Source organism: Giraffa tippelskirchi, chromosome 11 (genome assembly GCF_054371585.1).
Source record: "Giraffa tippelskirchi isolate mGirTip1 chromosome 11, T2T-mGirTip1v1.2.pri, whole genome shotgun sequence".
Lineage (NCBI taxonomy): Eukaryota > Metazoa > Chordata > Mammalia > Artiodactyla > Giraffidae > Giraffa > Giraffa tippelskirchi.
In genome coordinates this window covers 57,272,985-57,292,059 of record NC_137285.1, presented here as the reverse complement: position 1 = coordinate 57,292,059, position 19,075 = coordinate 57,272,985, and the positions used below count along the sequence as shown (strand labels likewise).

General features: G+C 38.6%; 1 protein-coding gene across 1 annotated transcript in view; it reads right to left on the bottom strand.

The window, feature by feature from the left end:
* The window catches only part of TMEM184C (transmembrane protein 184C), a 33,137-nt gene that overhangs the window by 4,216 nt on the left and 9,846 nt on the right, over nt 1-19,075 (bottom strand). Inside the window, exons 5-6 of the mRNA XM_081544280.1 lie at nt 2,773-2,847; nt 1,484-1,577 (exon numbers count right to left, since the gene is read on the bottom strand). Coding sequence (XP_081400406.1) covers nt 1,484-1,577; nt 2,773-2,847 — 169 coding nt within the window. The remainder of the gene's footprint in view (nt 1-1,483; nt 1,578-2,772; nt 2,848-19,075) is intronic.

Below are 19,075 nucleotides of genomic sequence, written 5' to 3'. Positions count from 1 at the left end.
TTTCAACACACCTCACACCAGTCAGAATGGCCATCATCAAAAAAACTACAAACAGTATATGCTGGAGTGGATGTGGGGAATGGGGGTCCTGCTGCACTGCTGGTGGGGATGCAAACTGATACAGCCACTATGGAGAACAGTACAGAGAATGCTTAACAAACTAGGAATAAAACTACCACATGACCCAGCAAATCCCACTCCTGGGCATACCCTGAGAAAACCACAATTCAAAAAGATACATGTATCCCAGTGTTCACTGCAGCACTATTTACAGTAGCCAGGACATGGAAGTGACTTAGATGTCCATCGACAGATAAATGGATAAAGATGTGATACATATATACAATGGAATATAACTCAACCATAAAAAGGAAAGAATGTAAGTCAGTTGTAGTGAGCTGAATGAACCCAGAGTTGGTTATACAAGTGAAGAAGTCAGAGAAAAACAAATATCGTATATTAATGCATATATATGAAATCTAGAAAAAGTATTAAAGAACCTATTTGTAGGGAAGGAATGGAGACTCAGATGTAGAGAACTGACTTGTGGACACAGCAGGGGAAGGAGAGGGTAGGACGAACTGAGAAAGTAGCACTGACATATATACATAATCATGGGTGAAATCATTAGCAAGCGGGAGCACAGCACGGTGTTCTGTGATGACCTAGGGGGTGGGGGTGGGGGCTCGAGAGAGAGGGAAGATGTGTGTGTATATATACATATATAAAACTTATGGCTGATTCATGCTGTTGTATGGCAGAAACCAACACAACATTGTAAAGCAATTATCCTCCAATTTAAAAAATCTCAATATTTACATTAAAAGATTTTCAATAAAGTGCACATTCTTAAGTTGAAAGGATTCATTTCATTTCAGTTTCTATAACATTTTAAAAAACTTGGCATTCTCAATTTTCAATTCCAAATATATGAGAATTTTACTCTCCCACTTTCATTAAAACCCTGTACTGTCATATACCAGTAAGACATTTTCTTACTGAATATACCTAGGATTTTTGTTTTAAGGAGAGGCATTATGCTTTTATTTATGACATATCCATATAACTATGCAATGAATACCAGAACCAATGAAAAAATACAATCAACAATTCAGTGCAGTTTGGGGGAGAATGGATACATGCATATGTATGGCTGAGTTTTCACTATTCACCTGAAACTATCACAAGATTGTTAATTGACTATACCCCAATACAAAATGTTTTTGGTGTTTAAAAAAAAAAAACCACTGTGCCCCTGAGCCACATAACATAAACAATTCAATGTATAAGTCACAAGATAAGTAACAAAGATATTATATCTTTACATATGTATAAAGATTTATATTCAGGTTTCTTCAAGTTCTTCCTACAAGTCAAGTCCAATATTAAAGTTACAACTAAGCTTTATTCCAAAAGAAACTTTCCGTAAAAAATTTTAGTTATAGAACTACATTAAGTACAATTAAGATGAATATTTACTTACCAACTGAGACATATTGTTTATGATAACCAAGTAAGTCCAAGCATTTGAAAAGCTAAAGTTCCCTTCATCATATATACCAATTAGCTCACAGACTCTAAAAAAAATGGTAAAAATGAGACTTTATTAATAAGTAAGTCAAAAAAATATATTTTAAAATACAACATTGACAGCAATACTTTAATTAATTAATTTGGCTGTACCACATGGCATGAGGGATATTAGTTTCCTGACCAGGGATTGAACCCATGCCCCTTGCAGTAGGAGTGCAAAGTCTTAACCACTGGCCCGCTTAGGGAAGCCCCAATACTTAAATTTAGAAGTAAGCTATTTCAAAGTTTCTGTAGATAATCACTTGATTTTGGCCATAGAGGTGGTTCAAAAATTAAAAACATTTTTCTAGAAATGTTACCATATGATTATCCCTCCAATTTGAAATAAATCCCAAAGACAAAAACATTGAATTAGAAAGGGTAATTATTAGATTTAAAAAAATGATGCTAATTTTAAAAACATGTAATGCAGGTTTAAAACGAAACTATAATTTTTTCTCCCAAATTGTCTTGCAGGCAACTTTTACGATAACCCAGATCTAAGTATTTACTTGTATGGTTACCCAATTTCTAAACAGCACAGAAATAAAGCAGGCTTAAAAAAAGGTAAATTAATCTTAATTCAGGCAAATGCTGCTAAAGAACTGCTAGCACAAAAGTAGAATAAAGAACTGAATGCTTCTTTCACCTTTCTTCCCATTCTTGTGAACAGACGGCATGCTAGCATGACAAGCAGATAAGACACACAATCTATTTGATGTTCTTAAGTTTTTAGGGAATAGTTTTACCAGGCCGCTTAATGATGCCCCATTTTACCTCAAATGCTAAGACTTGACAGAATTTTTAAAAAGGAAAAATATGTTTTCTTCTTTAGAATACAGTACTCATTTAGAAAATAAAGCCATGTAATGAATCTGAAGTGGCATACTTCAACTTCATGTACTAGATGTTTCTGTAAAGCTGTGTGAATATTAATACTTGAAAAAGACTATTTTGAAAACACTTTCTAGAAATCTCTACAGGGAATATTATTTAGAAGAATTCTATGGTGATTCCTTGCCTATAAATGGTCACCTTATTTATTCTAACATAGTAGGGTTTATACATACTGTTTTTATAAAAGACTAGATGTACTATAAACAAGTAACAAGTTTTACGTGCTTTCTACTCAGTTGTTTCACTTAGGTAAGAGTATGAGAATTAAAAAAAACCAAAATAATGTAAGTTCTTTGTACTTACAAAGCAATGATGGTGGTGAATGGTCTGACAACTGTATATTGTAATACACCCAGTTTGCATCTAAACAGCAATACTCTGTCAAAGAAAAAGAATTTAGCATTTGAATTACTCATTTCATACTATCGGGTTTTCTCCAAAGCCCCCAAATTAAAATCATTTTGACAAATGATGCCATATTTATATTTAATTTTTAAAAGTTATTTTTATTGTAATATAGTTGATTTACAATGTTGTGTTAGTTTCAATTGTACAGCAAAGTGATTCAACTATACATTTACGTACATCTACTCCTTTTTAGAATCATTCTTTTAATTCAGTCATTCTAAATGGCTACTGGGGAGGAATGTGGCTGGAAGCAAACACATTTAAATACTGTTGTTTAAATTATGTAACAATGACATCTGAAAGACTTCCCTTTCTATGTCTCATTTCAAATTCCTGAGTAGTGCAGCACAGAACAGGCACAGAACGGATGCAAGTGGGTCCCTGTATGCTTCTGGAAGAAAAACCAAGTAATAACTACATGACACGTAGGCTTGCATATATGAAAGTGTGTCCAGAAAGTAATATTCACATTTAGGATTCAGTTTCCTTTCAAGCTTGGCCTTTACATATATATATCATTCCAGACAGTATCACTGACTAGATACTCTGAAAACAGTTTTTAACCACTGAGCTCACTTAACGTAGGGCAAAATTCACAAACAAAAACAAAACAAAAGAAGTCCCCAAAAAGCTACTACCAAAAAAAAAAAAAGAAAACTCTCTTAAGACTGAGAGCCTTGTGAAGCTTTCTTAAAAGACCAAGATGCTCTGAGGGCCAATGTTTATTTAACACTCCTTTATCAATTCTATGTATCTAGACTAAGAAGAATGAGTCTGACACACAGATCTTGAGGCCCTGGGTAACCAGGATTCAATGAAAAACTGATGGGGTTCTACATGCTGGATCATCAAAAAAGCAAGAGAGTTCCAGAAAAACATCTATTTCTGCTTTATTGACTATGCCAAAGCCTTTGACTGTGTGGATCACAATAAACTGTGGAAAATTCTGAAAGAGATGGGAATACCAGACCATCTGACCTGTCTCCTGAGAAACCTGTATGCAGGTCAGGAAGCAACAGTTAGAACTGGACATGGAACAACAGACTGGTTCCAAATAGGAAAAGGAGTCCATCAAGGCTGTATATTGTCACCCTGCTTATTTAACTTATATGCAGAGTACATCATGAGAAACGCTGGGCTGGAAGAAGCACAAGCTGGAATCAAGATTGCCGGGAGAAATATCAATAACTTCAGATATGCAGATGACACCACCCTTATGGCAGAAAGTGAAGAAGCACTAAACAGCCTCTTGATGAAAGTGAAAGAGGAGAGTGAAAAAGTTGGCTTAAAGCTCAACATTCAAAAAACTAAGATCATGGCATCTGGTCCCATCACTTCATGGGAAGTAGATGGGGAAACAGTGGAAACAGTGTCAGACTTTATTTTTTTGGGCTCCAAAATCACTGCTGATGGTGATTGCAGCCATGAAATTAAAAGACACTTACTCCTTGGAAGGAAGGTTATGGCCAACCTAGATAGCATATTTAAAAGCTGAGACATTACTTTGCCAACAAAGGTCCATCTAGTCAAGGCTATGGTTTTTCCAGTGGTCATGTATGGATGTGTGAGTTGGACGGTGAAGAAAGCTGAGCGCCGAAGAATTGATGCTTTTAAACTGTGGTGTTGGAGAAGACTCTTGAGAGTCCCTTGGACTTCGAGGAGATCCAACCAGTCCATCCTAAAGGAGATCAGTCCTGAGTGTTCACTGGAAGGACTGATGTTGAAGCTGAAACTCTAATACTTTGGCCACCTGATGTGAAGAGCTGACTCACTGGAAAAGACCCTGACGCTGGGAAGGATTGGGGGCAGGAAGAGAAGGGGACGACAGAGGATGAGATGGTTGGATGGCATCACCAACTTGATGGACAAGGGTTTGGGTAGACTCCGGGAGCTGGTGATGGACAGAGAGGCCTGGCGTGCTGTGATTCATGGGGTCGCAAAGAGTCAGACATGACTGAGCGACTGAACTGAACTGAACATGCTGAGAGCCTTCTCTGTGCTTAGGTAGTTCACTCCCACTGAGAACTAAGTGCCCCTGTGGAGGTGGGTCTGGGAGCTGCACTTGGGGGTGTAGCAAGAACTCTTGATGAAAATGTCTGGGCCATACATGCTGTGCTTCCTACAAAGCTCAACTAAGTAGGAGTTGAGTTAAACCTGTAGTGCTCTGTGAACTGATTGTCAAATCAAACTTGAGACCACTAGGATGACTAAGCAAATGTACTAGTCAATTAGATACCTTTGAAAGCTGGGGAGAATTAATGAACTGGAAGATGTACCTGAAGAAACTGGCCAGAGTGCAACAATGCTGACACAAAGACTTGAATAGAATCAGAAGGTCTAACATACATTGAAAGTTAGGAAAGAGTAGAGAAAGAGCAAACTCAGAAGAGATTATGGCCGAGAACTTTTTAGAACTGATCAAAAACACTAATCTACAGACTGAGGCACACTGTAAATTAAACAGGATTAAAACCAAAAAAACCCTAGATACTTTGTAGTGAACCTGTGAAATATCAAAGACGGGGTCTTAAAAATGCAGCTGAAGACAGGTCACCTACTAATATAATGGAATGACAACTAGATTGAAAGTAGAGGCTTAACAGTAACAACTGATACCAGGATAGGGTGGAATAAAATCTCCATGTTTGTAGACAATTCTTGTCAACAAAGAATTACATCCAGCAAAACGATCTTTCAAGAATGAAGGCAAAATAAAGACACTTTTGGATAAGTGTATCTGAGAAAATTTGCCACTGCTATGCTGACGCTGCAAGAAATTTTAAGAACCATACATCAGAAAGAAGGAAATGATCCCAGATAGAAGATCTGAGATGCAAGAAGGAGTAATAAACAAACTGTTACACTGTCTATAAAAGCATTACAAAAACATTCTACACAAACTGCTATCTATTTTTTTAAGATTAAAGACTAGAAACAGAAAGTATAACTTCCAAACTAGTAATGAGGGCAAAAAAAAAAAAAGGAATAAGAAAAACATCAACAAAAACATGTGAACAACTACCCAGGGGCATTTGGAGCAATGCCGGTAACCCAGCACTGATAGAGCTGCAGTAAAACATATATATTCCATAAATGGCAAGACAGTCACATTCAAATTACAAATACTCAAAGACTAAAAAGTTTTAACATTAGATAAGCTATGAAAAAGCTTTGGTTTTTAAGGATATATATTTATAATATCCCAGGTGGTGCTAATGGGAAAGAATCCACCTGTCAATGCAGGAGACATGAGACCCAGGTTCAATCCCTGGGTGGGGAAGGTCCCTTGGAGGAGGGCATGGCAACCCACTCCAGTTTGCTTGCCTAGAGAATTCCATGGACAGAGAAGCCTGGTGGGCGATAGTCCATGGAGTCACAAAGAGCTGGACACGACTGAAGTGACTTAGCATGCATACACACATGCATATATACATATAAACAACTGGAAATAAGGAGTCACAGACCTGTAATATATTTATTTTTGTTAAATGTAGGTGGTATAAAATAGACTTGTCTATTATATTTTATTACATAGGTATCCCACATGTTTGAAAAACTTCAAAATTATTTGTCAAAATCTTTATTAAACAATTAGAAGGATCTTCTCAAACTTCTTATGTACATTTTCAAAGTATTTAATGAAAATCTGTACTTTTAAAAAGAGGCATTCCAGATTCCTGGGGTGCATTCTGGAACAGAAAAAGGACATTAGTGGAAAATGTGAGGAGATCTGAATAGTCTGCAATTAATAGTATTATACCATTGTTATTTCTTCCTTTTGATGAATGTACCAGGATTACATAAGATGTTACTATTAGGGGAAGCTGGATGAAGGGTAATAGAAAATCTCAGTTTTGTCTTTGCAACTTTACTATAAATTTAAAATTATTCCAAATTAAAAGTTTATTTTGAAAATGTAATCATTTAAAAAAAGGAAATCAGAAAAAGTGAGAGATATAAATAAAAGGTGGCAAAATTATAAATGAATACGTCGATAATCACAAAAATATAAATAGTATATCTTGTACAACTGATGGACTGTCAGATGAGAACTTAAAAACACACTAAATTTAAAAAAAAAGTTCAGTTCAGTCACTCAGTTGTGTCTGACTCCTTGCAACACCATAGACCACAGCATGCCAGGCATCCCTGTCCATCACCAACTCCCAGAGCTTGCTCAAAATCATATCCATGGAGTAGGTAATGCCATACAGCCATCTCATCTGTCATCCCCTCCTCCTCCTGCCTTCAATCTTTCCAAGCATTAGGGTCTTTTCCAGTGAGTCAGTTCTTCGCATCAGGTGGCCAGAGTATTGGAGTTTCAGCTTCAGCATCAGTCCTTCCAATGAATATTCAGGACTGATTTCCTTTAGGATTGACTGGTTTGATCTCCTTGCAGTTCAAGGAACTCTCAAGAGTCTTCTCCAACACCACAGTCTCAAAGCATCAATTCTTCGGCAGTCAGCTTTCTTTACAGTTCAACTCTCACATCCATACATGACTACTGGAAAAACCATAGCTTTGACTAGATGGACTTTTGTTGGCAAAGTAATGTCTCTGCTTTTTAATATGCTGTCTAGGTTGGTCATAGCTTTTCTTCCAAGGAGCAAGCGTCTTTTAATTTCATGGCTGCAGTCACCATCTGCAGTGATTTTGGAGCCCCCCAAAATAAAGTCACTCACTGTTTCCGTTGTTTCCCCATCTATTTCCCATGAAGTGATGGGACTAGATGCCATGATCTAAGTTTTCTGAATGTTGAGTGTTAAGCCAACTTTTTCACTCTCCTCTTTCACTTTCATCAAGAGGTTCTTTAGTTCTTCTTCACTTTCTGCCATAAGGGTGGTGTCATCTGCATATCTGAGATTATTGATATTTCTCCTGGCAATCTTGATTCCAGCTTGTGCTTTATCCAGCCCGGCATTTCGCATGATGTACCCTGCATATAAGTTAAATAAGCAGGGTGACAATATACAGCCTTGATGTATTCCTTTCCCAATTTGGAACCAGTCTGTTGTTCCATGTCCAGTTCTAACTGTTGCTTCTTGACCTGCATACAGATTTCTCAGGAGGCAGATAAGGTGGTCTGGCATTCCCATCTCCTAAAGAATTTTCCACAGTTTGTTGTGATCCACATAGTCAAAGGCTTTGGCACAGTCAATAAAGCAGAAGTAGTTGTTTTTTTGGAACTCTTGCTTTTTCGATTATCCAACAGATATTGGCAATTTGATCTCTGGTTCCTCTGCCTTATATAGCTCAACTGGAATTCCATCACCTCCACTAGCTTTGTTTGTAGTGATGCTTTCTAAGGCCCACTTGACTTCACATTCCAGGATGTCTGGCTCTAGGTGAGTGATCACACCATCGTGGTTATCTGGGTCATGAAGATCTTTTTTGTGTAGTTCTTCTGTGTATTCTTGCCACCTCTTCTTAGTATCTTCTGCTTCCGTTAGGGCCATATATTTCTGTCCTTTATTGTACCCATCTCTGCATGAAATGTTCCCTTGCTATCTCTAATTTTCTTGAAGAGATCTGTAGTCTTTCCCATTCTACTGTTTTTCTCTATTTCTTTGCACTGATCACTGAGGAAGGCTTTCTTATCTCTCCTTGCTATTCTTTGGAACTCTAGAATTCAAATGGGTATATCTTTCCTTTTCTCCTTTGTCTTTTGCATCTCTTCTTTTCTCAGCTATTTGTAAGGCCTCATCAGACAACCATTTTGCCTTTTTTCATTTTTCTTGGGGATGGTCTTGATCACTGCCTCCTGGACAAAGTCATGAACCTCCATCCATAGTTCTTCAAGCAGTCTATCAATCTAATCCCTTGAATCTATTCCTCACTTACACTGTATAATTGTGTAAGGCATTTGATTTAGGTCATACCTGAACAGTCTAGTGGTTTTCCCTACTTTCTTCAATTTAAGTCTGAATTTTGCAATAAGGAGTTCATGATCTGAGCCACAAACAAAACCTTGTGTGCAGAAGAACCCAGGAGAAAGGAGCAGTGGCCCCACAAGAGACTGACCCAGACTTGCTTATGAGTGTCCAGGAGTTGGAGGCATGGGTTGGTGGTGGCCTGCTGCAGGCTTGGGGGCACTGAGTGCGGCAGTGCATGCATGGGACCTTTTGAAGGAGGTCACCATTATCTTCATTACCTCCACCATAGTTTGGTCTCAGGTCAAAGGACAGGGAGGGAACACAGCCCCACCCATGAACAGAAAATTGGGTTAAAGATTTACTGAGCATGGCCCCACCCATCAGAACAAGATCCAGTTTCCCCCTTAGTCAGTCTCTCCCATCAAGAAGCTTTCATAAGCCTCTTATCCTTTGCTTCAGAGGGTCAGTCAGTTCAGTTCAGTTGCTCAGTCATGTCCGACTCTTTGCGACCCCATGAATTGCAGCATGCCAGGCCTCCCTGTCCATCACCAACTCCCGGAGTCTACCCAAACCCATGTCCATCAAGTCAGTGATGCCATCCAACCATCTCATCCTCTGTCGTCCCCTTCTCCTCCTGCCCCCAATCCTACCCAGCATTAGGGTCTTTTCCAGTGAGTCAACTCTTCGCATGAGGTGGCCAAAGTATTGGCGTTTCAGCTTGAACATCAGCCCTTCCAATGAACACCCAGGATTGATCTCCTTTAGGATGGATTGATTGGATCTCCTTGCAGTCCAAGGGACTCTCAAGAGTCTTCTCCAACACCACAGTTCAAAAGCATCAATTCTGTGGTGCTCAGCTTTCTTCACCGTCCAACTCCAATCCATACATGACCACTGGAAAAACCATAGCCTTGACTAGACGGACTTTTGTTGGCAAAGTAATGTCTCTGCTTTTAAATATGCTATCTAGGTTGGCCATAACCTTCCTTCCAAGGAGTAAGCGTCTTTTAATTTCATGGCTGCAATCACCATCTGCAGTGATTTTGGAGCCCAAAAAAATAAAGTCTGACACTATTTCCAGTTTCCCCATCTATTTTCCATGAAGTGATGGGACCAGATGCCATGATCTTAGTTTTCTGAATGTTGAGCTTTAAGCCAACTTTTTCACTCTCCTCTTTCACTTTCATCAAGAGGCTGTTTAGTGCTTCTTCACTTTCTGCCGTAAGGGTGGTGTCATCTGCATATCTGAGGTTATTGATATTTCTCCCCCCGGCAATCTTGATTCCAGCTTGTGTTTCTTCCAGCCCAGCATTTCTTATGATGTACTCTGCATATAAGTTAGATAAGCAGGGTGACAATATACAGCCTTGACATATTTCTTTTCCTGTTTGGAACCAGTCTGTTGTTCCATGTCCAGTTCTAACTGTTGCTTCCTGACCTGCATACAGGTTTCTCAAGAGACAGGTCAGATGGTCTAGTATTCCCATCTCTTGAAGAATTTTCCACAGTTTGTTGTGATCCACACGGTCAAAGGCTTTGGCATAGTCAATAAAGCAGAAATAGATGTTTTTCTGGAACTCTCTTGCTTTTTCGATGATCCAGCGGATATTGGCAATTTGATCTCTGGTTCCTCTGCCTTTTCTAAAACCAGCTTGAACATCTGGAAGTTCATGGTTCACGTATTGCCGAAGTCTGGCTTGGAGAATTTGAGCATTACTTTACTAGCATGTGAGATGAGAGCAATTGTGCGGTAGTTTGAGCATTCTTTGGCATTGCTTTTCTCTCGGATTGGAACTAAAACTGACCTTTTCCAGTCCTGTGGCCACTGCTGAGTTTTCCAAATTTGCTGGCATATCGAGTGCAGCACTTTCACAGCATCTTCTTTCAGGGTTTGAAATAGCTTCAGAGGGTAGACAGACTGAAAACCACAATCACAGAAAACTAATCAAACTGATCACATGGACCATAACCTTGTCTAACTCAATGAAACTATGAGTCATGCCATGTAGGGCCACCTACAGAAAAGTAATACATCTATAAATGCTCAAAGTTGTACACCTAATTTTCTCTATCTTTTCCTGAAAATAAAAGGCAGAGGAAGTTAAGCCAGGCAGATACTAAACAAAGGATATCTGTTAATATCAAAATAACTTTAAGACCCAAAAAAAAAAAAAGGTCCAGAACAGGTAACTTGCATGCATCCTGTCACGTCCAACTCTTTGCAACCCCATGGACTGTAGCCTGCCAGGCTCCTCTGTCGATGGGATTCTCCAGGCAAGAATATTAGAGTGGTATGCCATTTCCTCCTCCAGGGGATCTTCCCAACCCAGGGACTGAACCCACATGTCCTGTGTCTCCTGCATTGCAGGTGGATTCTTTACCACCGTGCCATTGTGCGAGCCCTCCTGAACAGAAACAGCATCTAAATATAAAGCAAAAACTGACAAAAGTACACAAAAAACTGACAAATTATCAGTGACAGAATTTCAACATCTCTTTCACTACCTGACAGAACAAGTAGCTAAAATCCACACAAATGCAGACAAACTGAATAATACAATAAGATTGACCTCATGCACATAAATATATAAGAGCCACTCATTAGTACAGCATATACATTCTCTAGACGCATACAGAGACCCATTACAAAAACTGATCATGTACTAGTGGGCATGAAATGAATCTTAACCACGTTTGAAGACTGTCTCATAGTACATTCTCTGACTACAACGCAAATATGTAAGATGAAAAAAAATTTAAAAATCTTTATATTTGGAAATTTTAAAATATACTTCAAAGTAACTTGCATAAAGAGGAAATCCAAATGGCAATTTAAAAACCTTAAACTGGATGAAAGAAATGTTAAATATGAAAACCGATTCACGGGGCAATAAGATTTTAAATCGACTTCTTCTGGTTGTCATTTCATTTATGGTATATGTTGTTGTTCAGTCGCCCAGTTGTGTACAACTCTTTGTGACCCCATGGACTGCAGCATGCCAGGCCTCCCTGTCCCTCACCATCTCCCAAAGTTTGCCCAAGTTCATGTTCATTACAGTGGTGATGCCATCCAGCCATCTCATCCTCTGACACTCTATTCTCCTTCTGCCCTCAATCATTGCCAGCATCAGGTTCTTTTCCAATGAGTCAGTTCTTCGTATCAGGTGGCCAAAGTATTGGAGTTTCAGCTTCTGCATCAGTCCTTCCAATGAGTATTCAGGGTTGATTTAAGACTGACTGATCTCCTTGCTGTCCAAGGGACTTTCAGGAGTCTTCTCCAGCACCACAGTTCAAAGGCATGAACTCTTTGGCATTCTGCCTTCTTTACAGTCCAGCTCTCACAATTGTACACGACCACTGAGAAGACCATAGCCAAGACTATACAGACCTTGGTCAGCAGAGTAATGTCTCTGCTTTTCAACACATTGTCGAGGTTTGTCAGTTTTCCTGCCAAGAAGCAATCGTCTTCTGATTTCATGACTGCAGTCACCATCTGCAGTGATTTCAGAGCCCAAGGAGAGGAAACCTGTCACTACTTCGACCTTTTTCCCTTCTTTTTGCCATGAAGTGATGCGACTGGATGCCATGATCTTAGTTTTTTTAATATTTAGTTTTTAATCTGGCTTTTTCACTCTCTTCCCTCATCCTCATCAAGAGGCTCTTTAGTTCCCTTTTGCTTTCAGCCTTTAGAGTGGTATCATCCACATATCTGAGGTTGTTGATGTTGCTCCTGCCTATCTTAATTCTAGCTTGTAACACATCCAACCCAGCATTTCTCATGATGTGCTCAGCATACAGGTTAAACAAACAGGGTGACAGCAGACAACCCTCTCATACTCCCTTTTCAATCTTGAACCTATCAGTTGTTCCATACAGGGTTCTAACTGTTGCTTCTTGACCTGCATACAGGTTTCTCAGAAGACAGGTAAGATGTTCTGGTATTCTCATCTCTTTTAAGGGCTTTCCACAGTTTATTATGATCCACACAGTCAAAGGCTTTAGCACAGTCGATGAAACAGAGGTAGATGTTTTTCTGAAATTCCCTAGCTTTCTCTATGATCCAGTGAATGCTGGCAATTTGACCTCTGGTTCCTTTTCCTTTTCTAAACCCAGCTTGGACATCTGGCAATTCTTGGTTCGCATAATGCATAGCATGCAAGATTTTAAGCATGACCTTACTAACATGGGCTGCTGCTTCTTAGTCGCTTCAGTCATGTCTGACTCTGTGCAACCCTATAGACCACAGCCTGCCAGGCTCCTCTGTCCATGGGATTTTCTAGCCAAGAGTACTACAGTAGGTTGCCATGCCCTCCTCCAGGGGATCTTCCCTACCCAGGGATCAAACCCAGGTCTCCTGCACTGCTGAGCCACCAGGGAAGCCCTGACCAGCATGGGAAATGAGTAAAGCTGTCTGATGTTTAGAACATTCTTTAGTACTACTCTTCCTAGGAGTTGGGATGAGGACTGACCTTTTCTAGTCCTGTGACCACTGCTGGGTCTTCCAGATTTGCTGACATATTGAATGCAACACCTTGATGGCATCATACTTTAGGGGTTTGAACAGTTCTATCAGAATTCCACAGCATCCATTTGCTTTATTAAAAGCAGTGTTTCCTTTTGCATACTTGATTTCACTCTCCAGAATGTCTGGTTCTGGGTGACCGACCACACCATCCTATTAATCCAGTACATTAAGATTTTTTTGTACAGTTCTTAAGTGTATTCCTTCCAGTTCTTCTTGATCTCTTCAGCATCTACTAGGTCTCTACCATTTTTGGCCTTTATTGTGCTCATCTTTGGGCAAAATGTTCCCTTGATATCTCCAATTTTCCTGAAGAGATCTCTAGTCTTTCCCCTTCTGTTGTTTTCTAGTTTTATGAACTGTTCATTGAAGAAGGGCTTCTTGTCTATGCTGTTCTTTGGCACTCTGTATTTAGCTGGATGTACCTTTCCCTTTCTCCCTTGCTTTTCGCTTTCTTCTTTAGCTATTTGTAAGGCCTCCTCAGATAAGCACTTTGCCTTCTTGCTTTTCTTTTTCTTTGGGATGGTTTTGTTCACTGCCTCTTGTACAATATTACAGACCTCCGACCATAGTTTCTCAGGCACACTGTTTATTAGACCTAATCTCTTGAATCTATTCATAACCTCTACTACATATTCATAGGGGATTTAAGTCGTATCTGGTTGGCCTAGTGGTTTCCCCCACTTTCTTTAGTTTAAGCCTGAATGTTGCTATGAGAAGCTGATGATCTGAACTGCAGTCAGCTCCAAGTCTTGTTTTTGCTGACTGTATACAGCTTCTCCATCTTCGGCTACAAACAATGTCATCAGTTTGACTGCTGTATTGACCATTTGGTGATGTCTTTATGTAAATCATCTCTTGTGTTGTTGAAAAAGAGTGCTTGCTATGACCAGTACATTCCCTTGGCAGAATTCAGTTAGCCTTTGCCCTGCTTCATTTTGTTCTCCAAGGCCAAACTTGCCTCTTACTCCAGGTATCTCTTGACTTCCTACTTCTGCATTCCAATCCCCAACCATGAGTAGAATATCTTATTTTTGGTGTTAGTTCTAGGAGGTCTAGGTCTTCATAGAACTGATCAACTTCAGCTTCTTCGGAATCGGTGGTAGGGGCATAGACTTTAATTACTATTATATTGAATGGCTTGCCTTGGACATGAACCAAGATCATGTTCATTTGTTTTAAAATGAAGTCTACGTTCAAACATATGTCCGTACATTTAAAAACTTCATTTAGTCTGCCTAATTTCTAAACGCTGTAGTTAAGAAAATTTTTGTTCTAGAAATAACAGGACACCTAAATAGTTCTATACTTGTCCTCCCAGAAAGAAAAGTCCAGGGCAAATCTTTCAAGGTATAGTACACAATCTCTTCCTGTAATATATAAGTAAAAAAGCAGTAACTCTTATGTAGGCAGTAAAACTTGGACATGAAGACAGTGACAGTATAAGAAAGGGAAATCATAACTTCATTTTGTTCATGAACAAAGATGTAAATAGTCTAAGCAAAACATTAGCGATCCAAAACTTATAATGTAGAAAAGTTGACGATACACCATAACCACTTAAAATTTGTCCTTCAAATGCAAGTAGATTATGTTAGAAAAGTCATTAATCTAATTCACTATATTAACAGGTTAAAAGCAAAAAACTATGATCATCTCAACAGGCATAGAAAAAGCATTTGATGATATTCAATACTTAGGTATGATTAAAAACTCTTAACTAGGGGGAAAAAAAGAGTTTAAGCTAATAAAGGATGACTACAAAACATCTTTAGAAACATTATATTCAAATGTGAGATTTTATAAGAATTCCCTTTAAAACCAGGAATGATACAAGACAGTCTATAGGTACTCAGCACAGTAAGAAGAGAAACATGTATAAAAACTAGAAACAAATCCTTCTGAAGGTGACTGATTACACAGAGAACTTAAGATCCACAGAATAAGAAAAATTAACAAGATTTTTGGATATAGGCTCCATGTGCAAAAACCAATTGCCTTTCTATACACTGGTAGTAATTAAACTAATTTTTAAAAAAGATGTCATTTATAATAGCAATAAAATATAAGACATTATAAAGTCAGAAAAGATGTATAAGACTTTTATGAGAAAACTATACTGAAATATAAATGAAGAGCTAAATAAGCAGAAAGTAGACCATTTTCATAGATAAGAAGATTCAAATAACCATAAAGATGTCAATAAACTGAAGACTGAATTCAATTCCAATCAAAAAGTCCCAATAGGGTTTTTCAAGTAACCTGACAAGCTGAATCAGAAACTTATACATAAGAGCACCAAGTTAAGAACAGCCCATTTAAGACTTATTAATAAAATATAGTAGTCAATGTATGGAAATGGTCCAGGGATAGAAAAGTTAATAAAACAGAAAAAACGAAGATCACAAATAGACCCACATATATGGAACCCTTATATGACAGAGATGGCAACATAGACCAGTGAGGCAGGAGAGAATGGTGCTAGGATAGCAAGTCAATCGAATAAAGTGAAATTGCATTCCTGCCTCATATAACATATGAAAAAGAAATCAATATATGTTTATAAGTCTTAATGGAAAAGTAAAATGTTTAGAAGAAAAGCACAGGAGAGTTATTTTTATAATCCTGGGGTCAGGAAGAATTTTTTGAACCAGACAAAAAGTACTTAAAATAAAACTTATATATTCAACAATATAAACATTCACAATAAAGTGCCAAAACGTGCCAAAAACTAGAAAAAGGTATTTTTAACATGCATTAAATAAAGAATTAGTATCTTAATGTATAAAGATCCCCTACAGATAGACAACCCATTAAAAAATGAGGAACATTTTCCTCTTCAGAAGGAAAACACAAATGGCTGATAAACATATGAAAACTTGTTTAACCTTGCTGCTGCTGCTGCTAAGTCGCTTCAGTCATGTCCGACTCTGTGCGACGCCATAGACGGCAGCCCACCAGGCTCTGCCGTCCCTGGGATTCTCCAGGCAAGAACACTGGAGTGGGTTGCCATTTCCTTCTCCAAAGCATGAAAATGAAAAGTGAAAGTGAAGTCGCTCAGTCGTGTCCGACTCTTAGCGACCCCATGGACTACAGCCTACCAGGCTCCTCCATCCATGGAAGTTTCCAGGCAAGAGTACTGGAGTGGGGTGCCGTTGCCTTCTCTGTTAACCTCACTACTCATCAGTAAAAACCTTTACGACCTTCTGACAGACAAAGAAGTGCGGGTAATTCTAAAATCTTTTCTACTGGTAACGGGAGAGTAATTTGGTACTGTCACTTCAGCAAATAATTTATCACAGTCACACAAAAGCCAAAGACACAGCATATCCACTCCAAGGTATACACCCTACAGCAAATTTTTTCAAAGTGTGGCAAATTCAACATGGTGGGCTATGACCCAATTTTAAAAACAAGAGGGTAGAAGGGAATACACAGAAAGAGTTAGTACTGTTTCATGAAAACATTTGTTTCCTAACCATATTAAATCACTAGGTAAAACGTTCCCCTCCTCTCATAAACTCACATACATAAAATCTAACATCCATTAAAAGAAAACTCCTGTGCTCACTGCATATGTCACATAAATCATTGTCAAAAAAGCAGAGGCAGTTTTACATCTAAAGACTGGAAACCTGCCACGGCACTTGCATCTTAAATTCAGTTTGATGCTTAAAACCAAAGCATCAAACTGAATTATCCTCAACAGCAACAGGCTGCTCCATGATCAGACATATAACAGCAGTTATCCAACAGGAGGAGACTGGTAACCTGAACTGTATTTATATACAACAGAATGAGAAGTTTAATGTTACTAAAACCACATCCCCAAACTGCATGGCTTTGGTAATGTTTAAAGTCTTCAAAGGAAAGAAAACCTGGTTTATAGTTATGGATGCACTGCTGATATCATTCAGGTAGTAGCTGCCAGAGCTCAAGAGTCTCAAGAACTTTTAATATAGTTTTTTAAAAAGAGAAAATGTGATTAAATATAAAAATTAAAATTCTGATGTAAAATTATCCCTGAATAAAAGTGATGCTTAGAAAAATGTAAATAAGAATAAATGTAATTGCTTGTGGAGTTAGGAACAAATAAATTGCACAACCACAGAGAAGGGAAATTCTGGCCTATAGCATCACTTGAAAAAGGTTCTGGGTTTTAGCTGACCACCTACTAACTGGGACAAGCCAGCCTGAAGAGGCAGCTAGGACCGCATCTCAGGTTCTGTGTTACTAGAGGAGTCCTGATCAAGGCCAAGCTGCCACTGCCACCTCCCCCATTGTCATCATCATATTTACCAGACCACTGCAGTCTCTTGCATCTATGCCCACTTCCAGTTCAGTATACAAAGAGTACAGTAATTTCTGAAAATGAAACTTGGATATCAGCCCTCTGCTTAACATCCTATAATGGCTTCTCACTTGACAATCTCTCTCTTGGACCAAACTTTAGACAGGGCTCCTCTTAGCCTTCTTTTCAACTAGGCATCAGCTAGGCCCTGTCCTTGGCCTGGGAAATCAGTCTCAGCAAAAAATCCTGCTAAGACACCTATTACCACCGCCCCTCCATCATCTCACCCTACCCCCCAATATCTGATTACCCTTGATATTGAATCCAGCTCCTCATCCCTCACTCTTGATGTCTTTTTGGTCTGCCTTAAGTAACCTTCTTTTTAGGGCGGTTTAGAGAGAATTCCCCTACCCTGATGTCTCCTCTTAGTAATTTTCCATCCAGTGACCACCCCAATCTCTTTGGTTATAAATCCCTGTTTGTTCTTATTGTATTTGGAATTGAGTACAATATCCTTCCACCCTCAACCGTTAGTCTCACTATCTTCTTTCATAGGCTCCTGTTTTGTTTCCTTCATAGTGTTTCCTGAAGTAACTAACTATATATTTGTGTCTTCATTTAATTCCTAACCAAGCTGTAAGTTCCATGAGTTCTACATCTGTTATATGTATTATGATATATCTATATACTGGCACATACTAGGTGTTCAATACATAATTGTCAAATAAACACCTTAGGAGTTTATTATTTCAAATAGCCAGGCAGCTCCCTGTCATTCCAAGGGTGTTAAGGAGAGACACATTTGGTGCTGATGTTGTCGAAGTGGTTCTGTATTCCATGGAAGGCAATGTAACTAACCCTAGGTCGTACATCTACACTGACTCCTCCAAGTCATTCCACCCATATCCCCATCTATCAGCAATCATGTCTTGTTGATTCTCCATTGGATTCTCTTATTATCTTTCCTTTCTATTTCAATTCCACACCCCTCTTTTTCAGCTTATCTCACAAACGAACCATTATAGTAACAATTTATTTCCCCTTCTGAACTCTTCTCCTCCTAATGAATCTTGTATAGTATTTTAAAATTAATCTTTCTAAAATGCCAAGTCTTCAAATGTTTCCTGCTGAAAAACATCCAGTGGTTCATTCATAGAGTAAATGAAATCTTAGGTTCAACTTAACTTTGCAGGCTTTATTTCCTTTCTGTCCTACATGAATGAATAATAAGGCCAACTAACTTACATATAACTAGAATAAACACTGCTATTTGTTGGTCTTATTTCATGTTCAACATCGTTTCCCCACCTAGACTATCTTCTCCTTGAGTCTTAGACCCGATTTTGCCATTAACTTGCTATGTGATTTGAGGAAGTTGATCTCTGCAGACTCTGGTTTCCAATCATAAAAGAATGTTGATTAAATAATTTCTAAGGTTTTTTTCCCCCACAACTTTGTCAGTTTTCTATTTAGGGTAAATAATGTAAAAGAAACTAACTCATATGTGTGGAT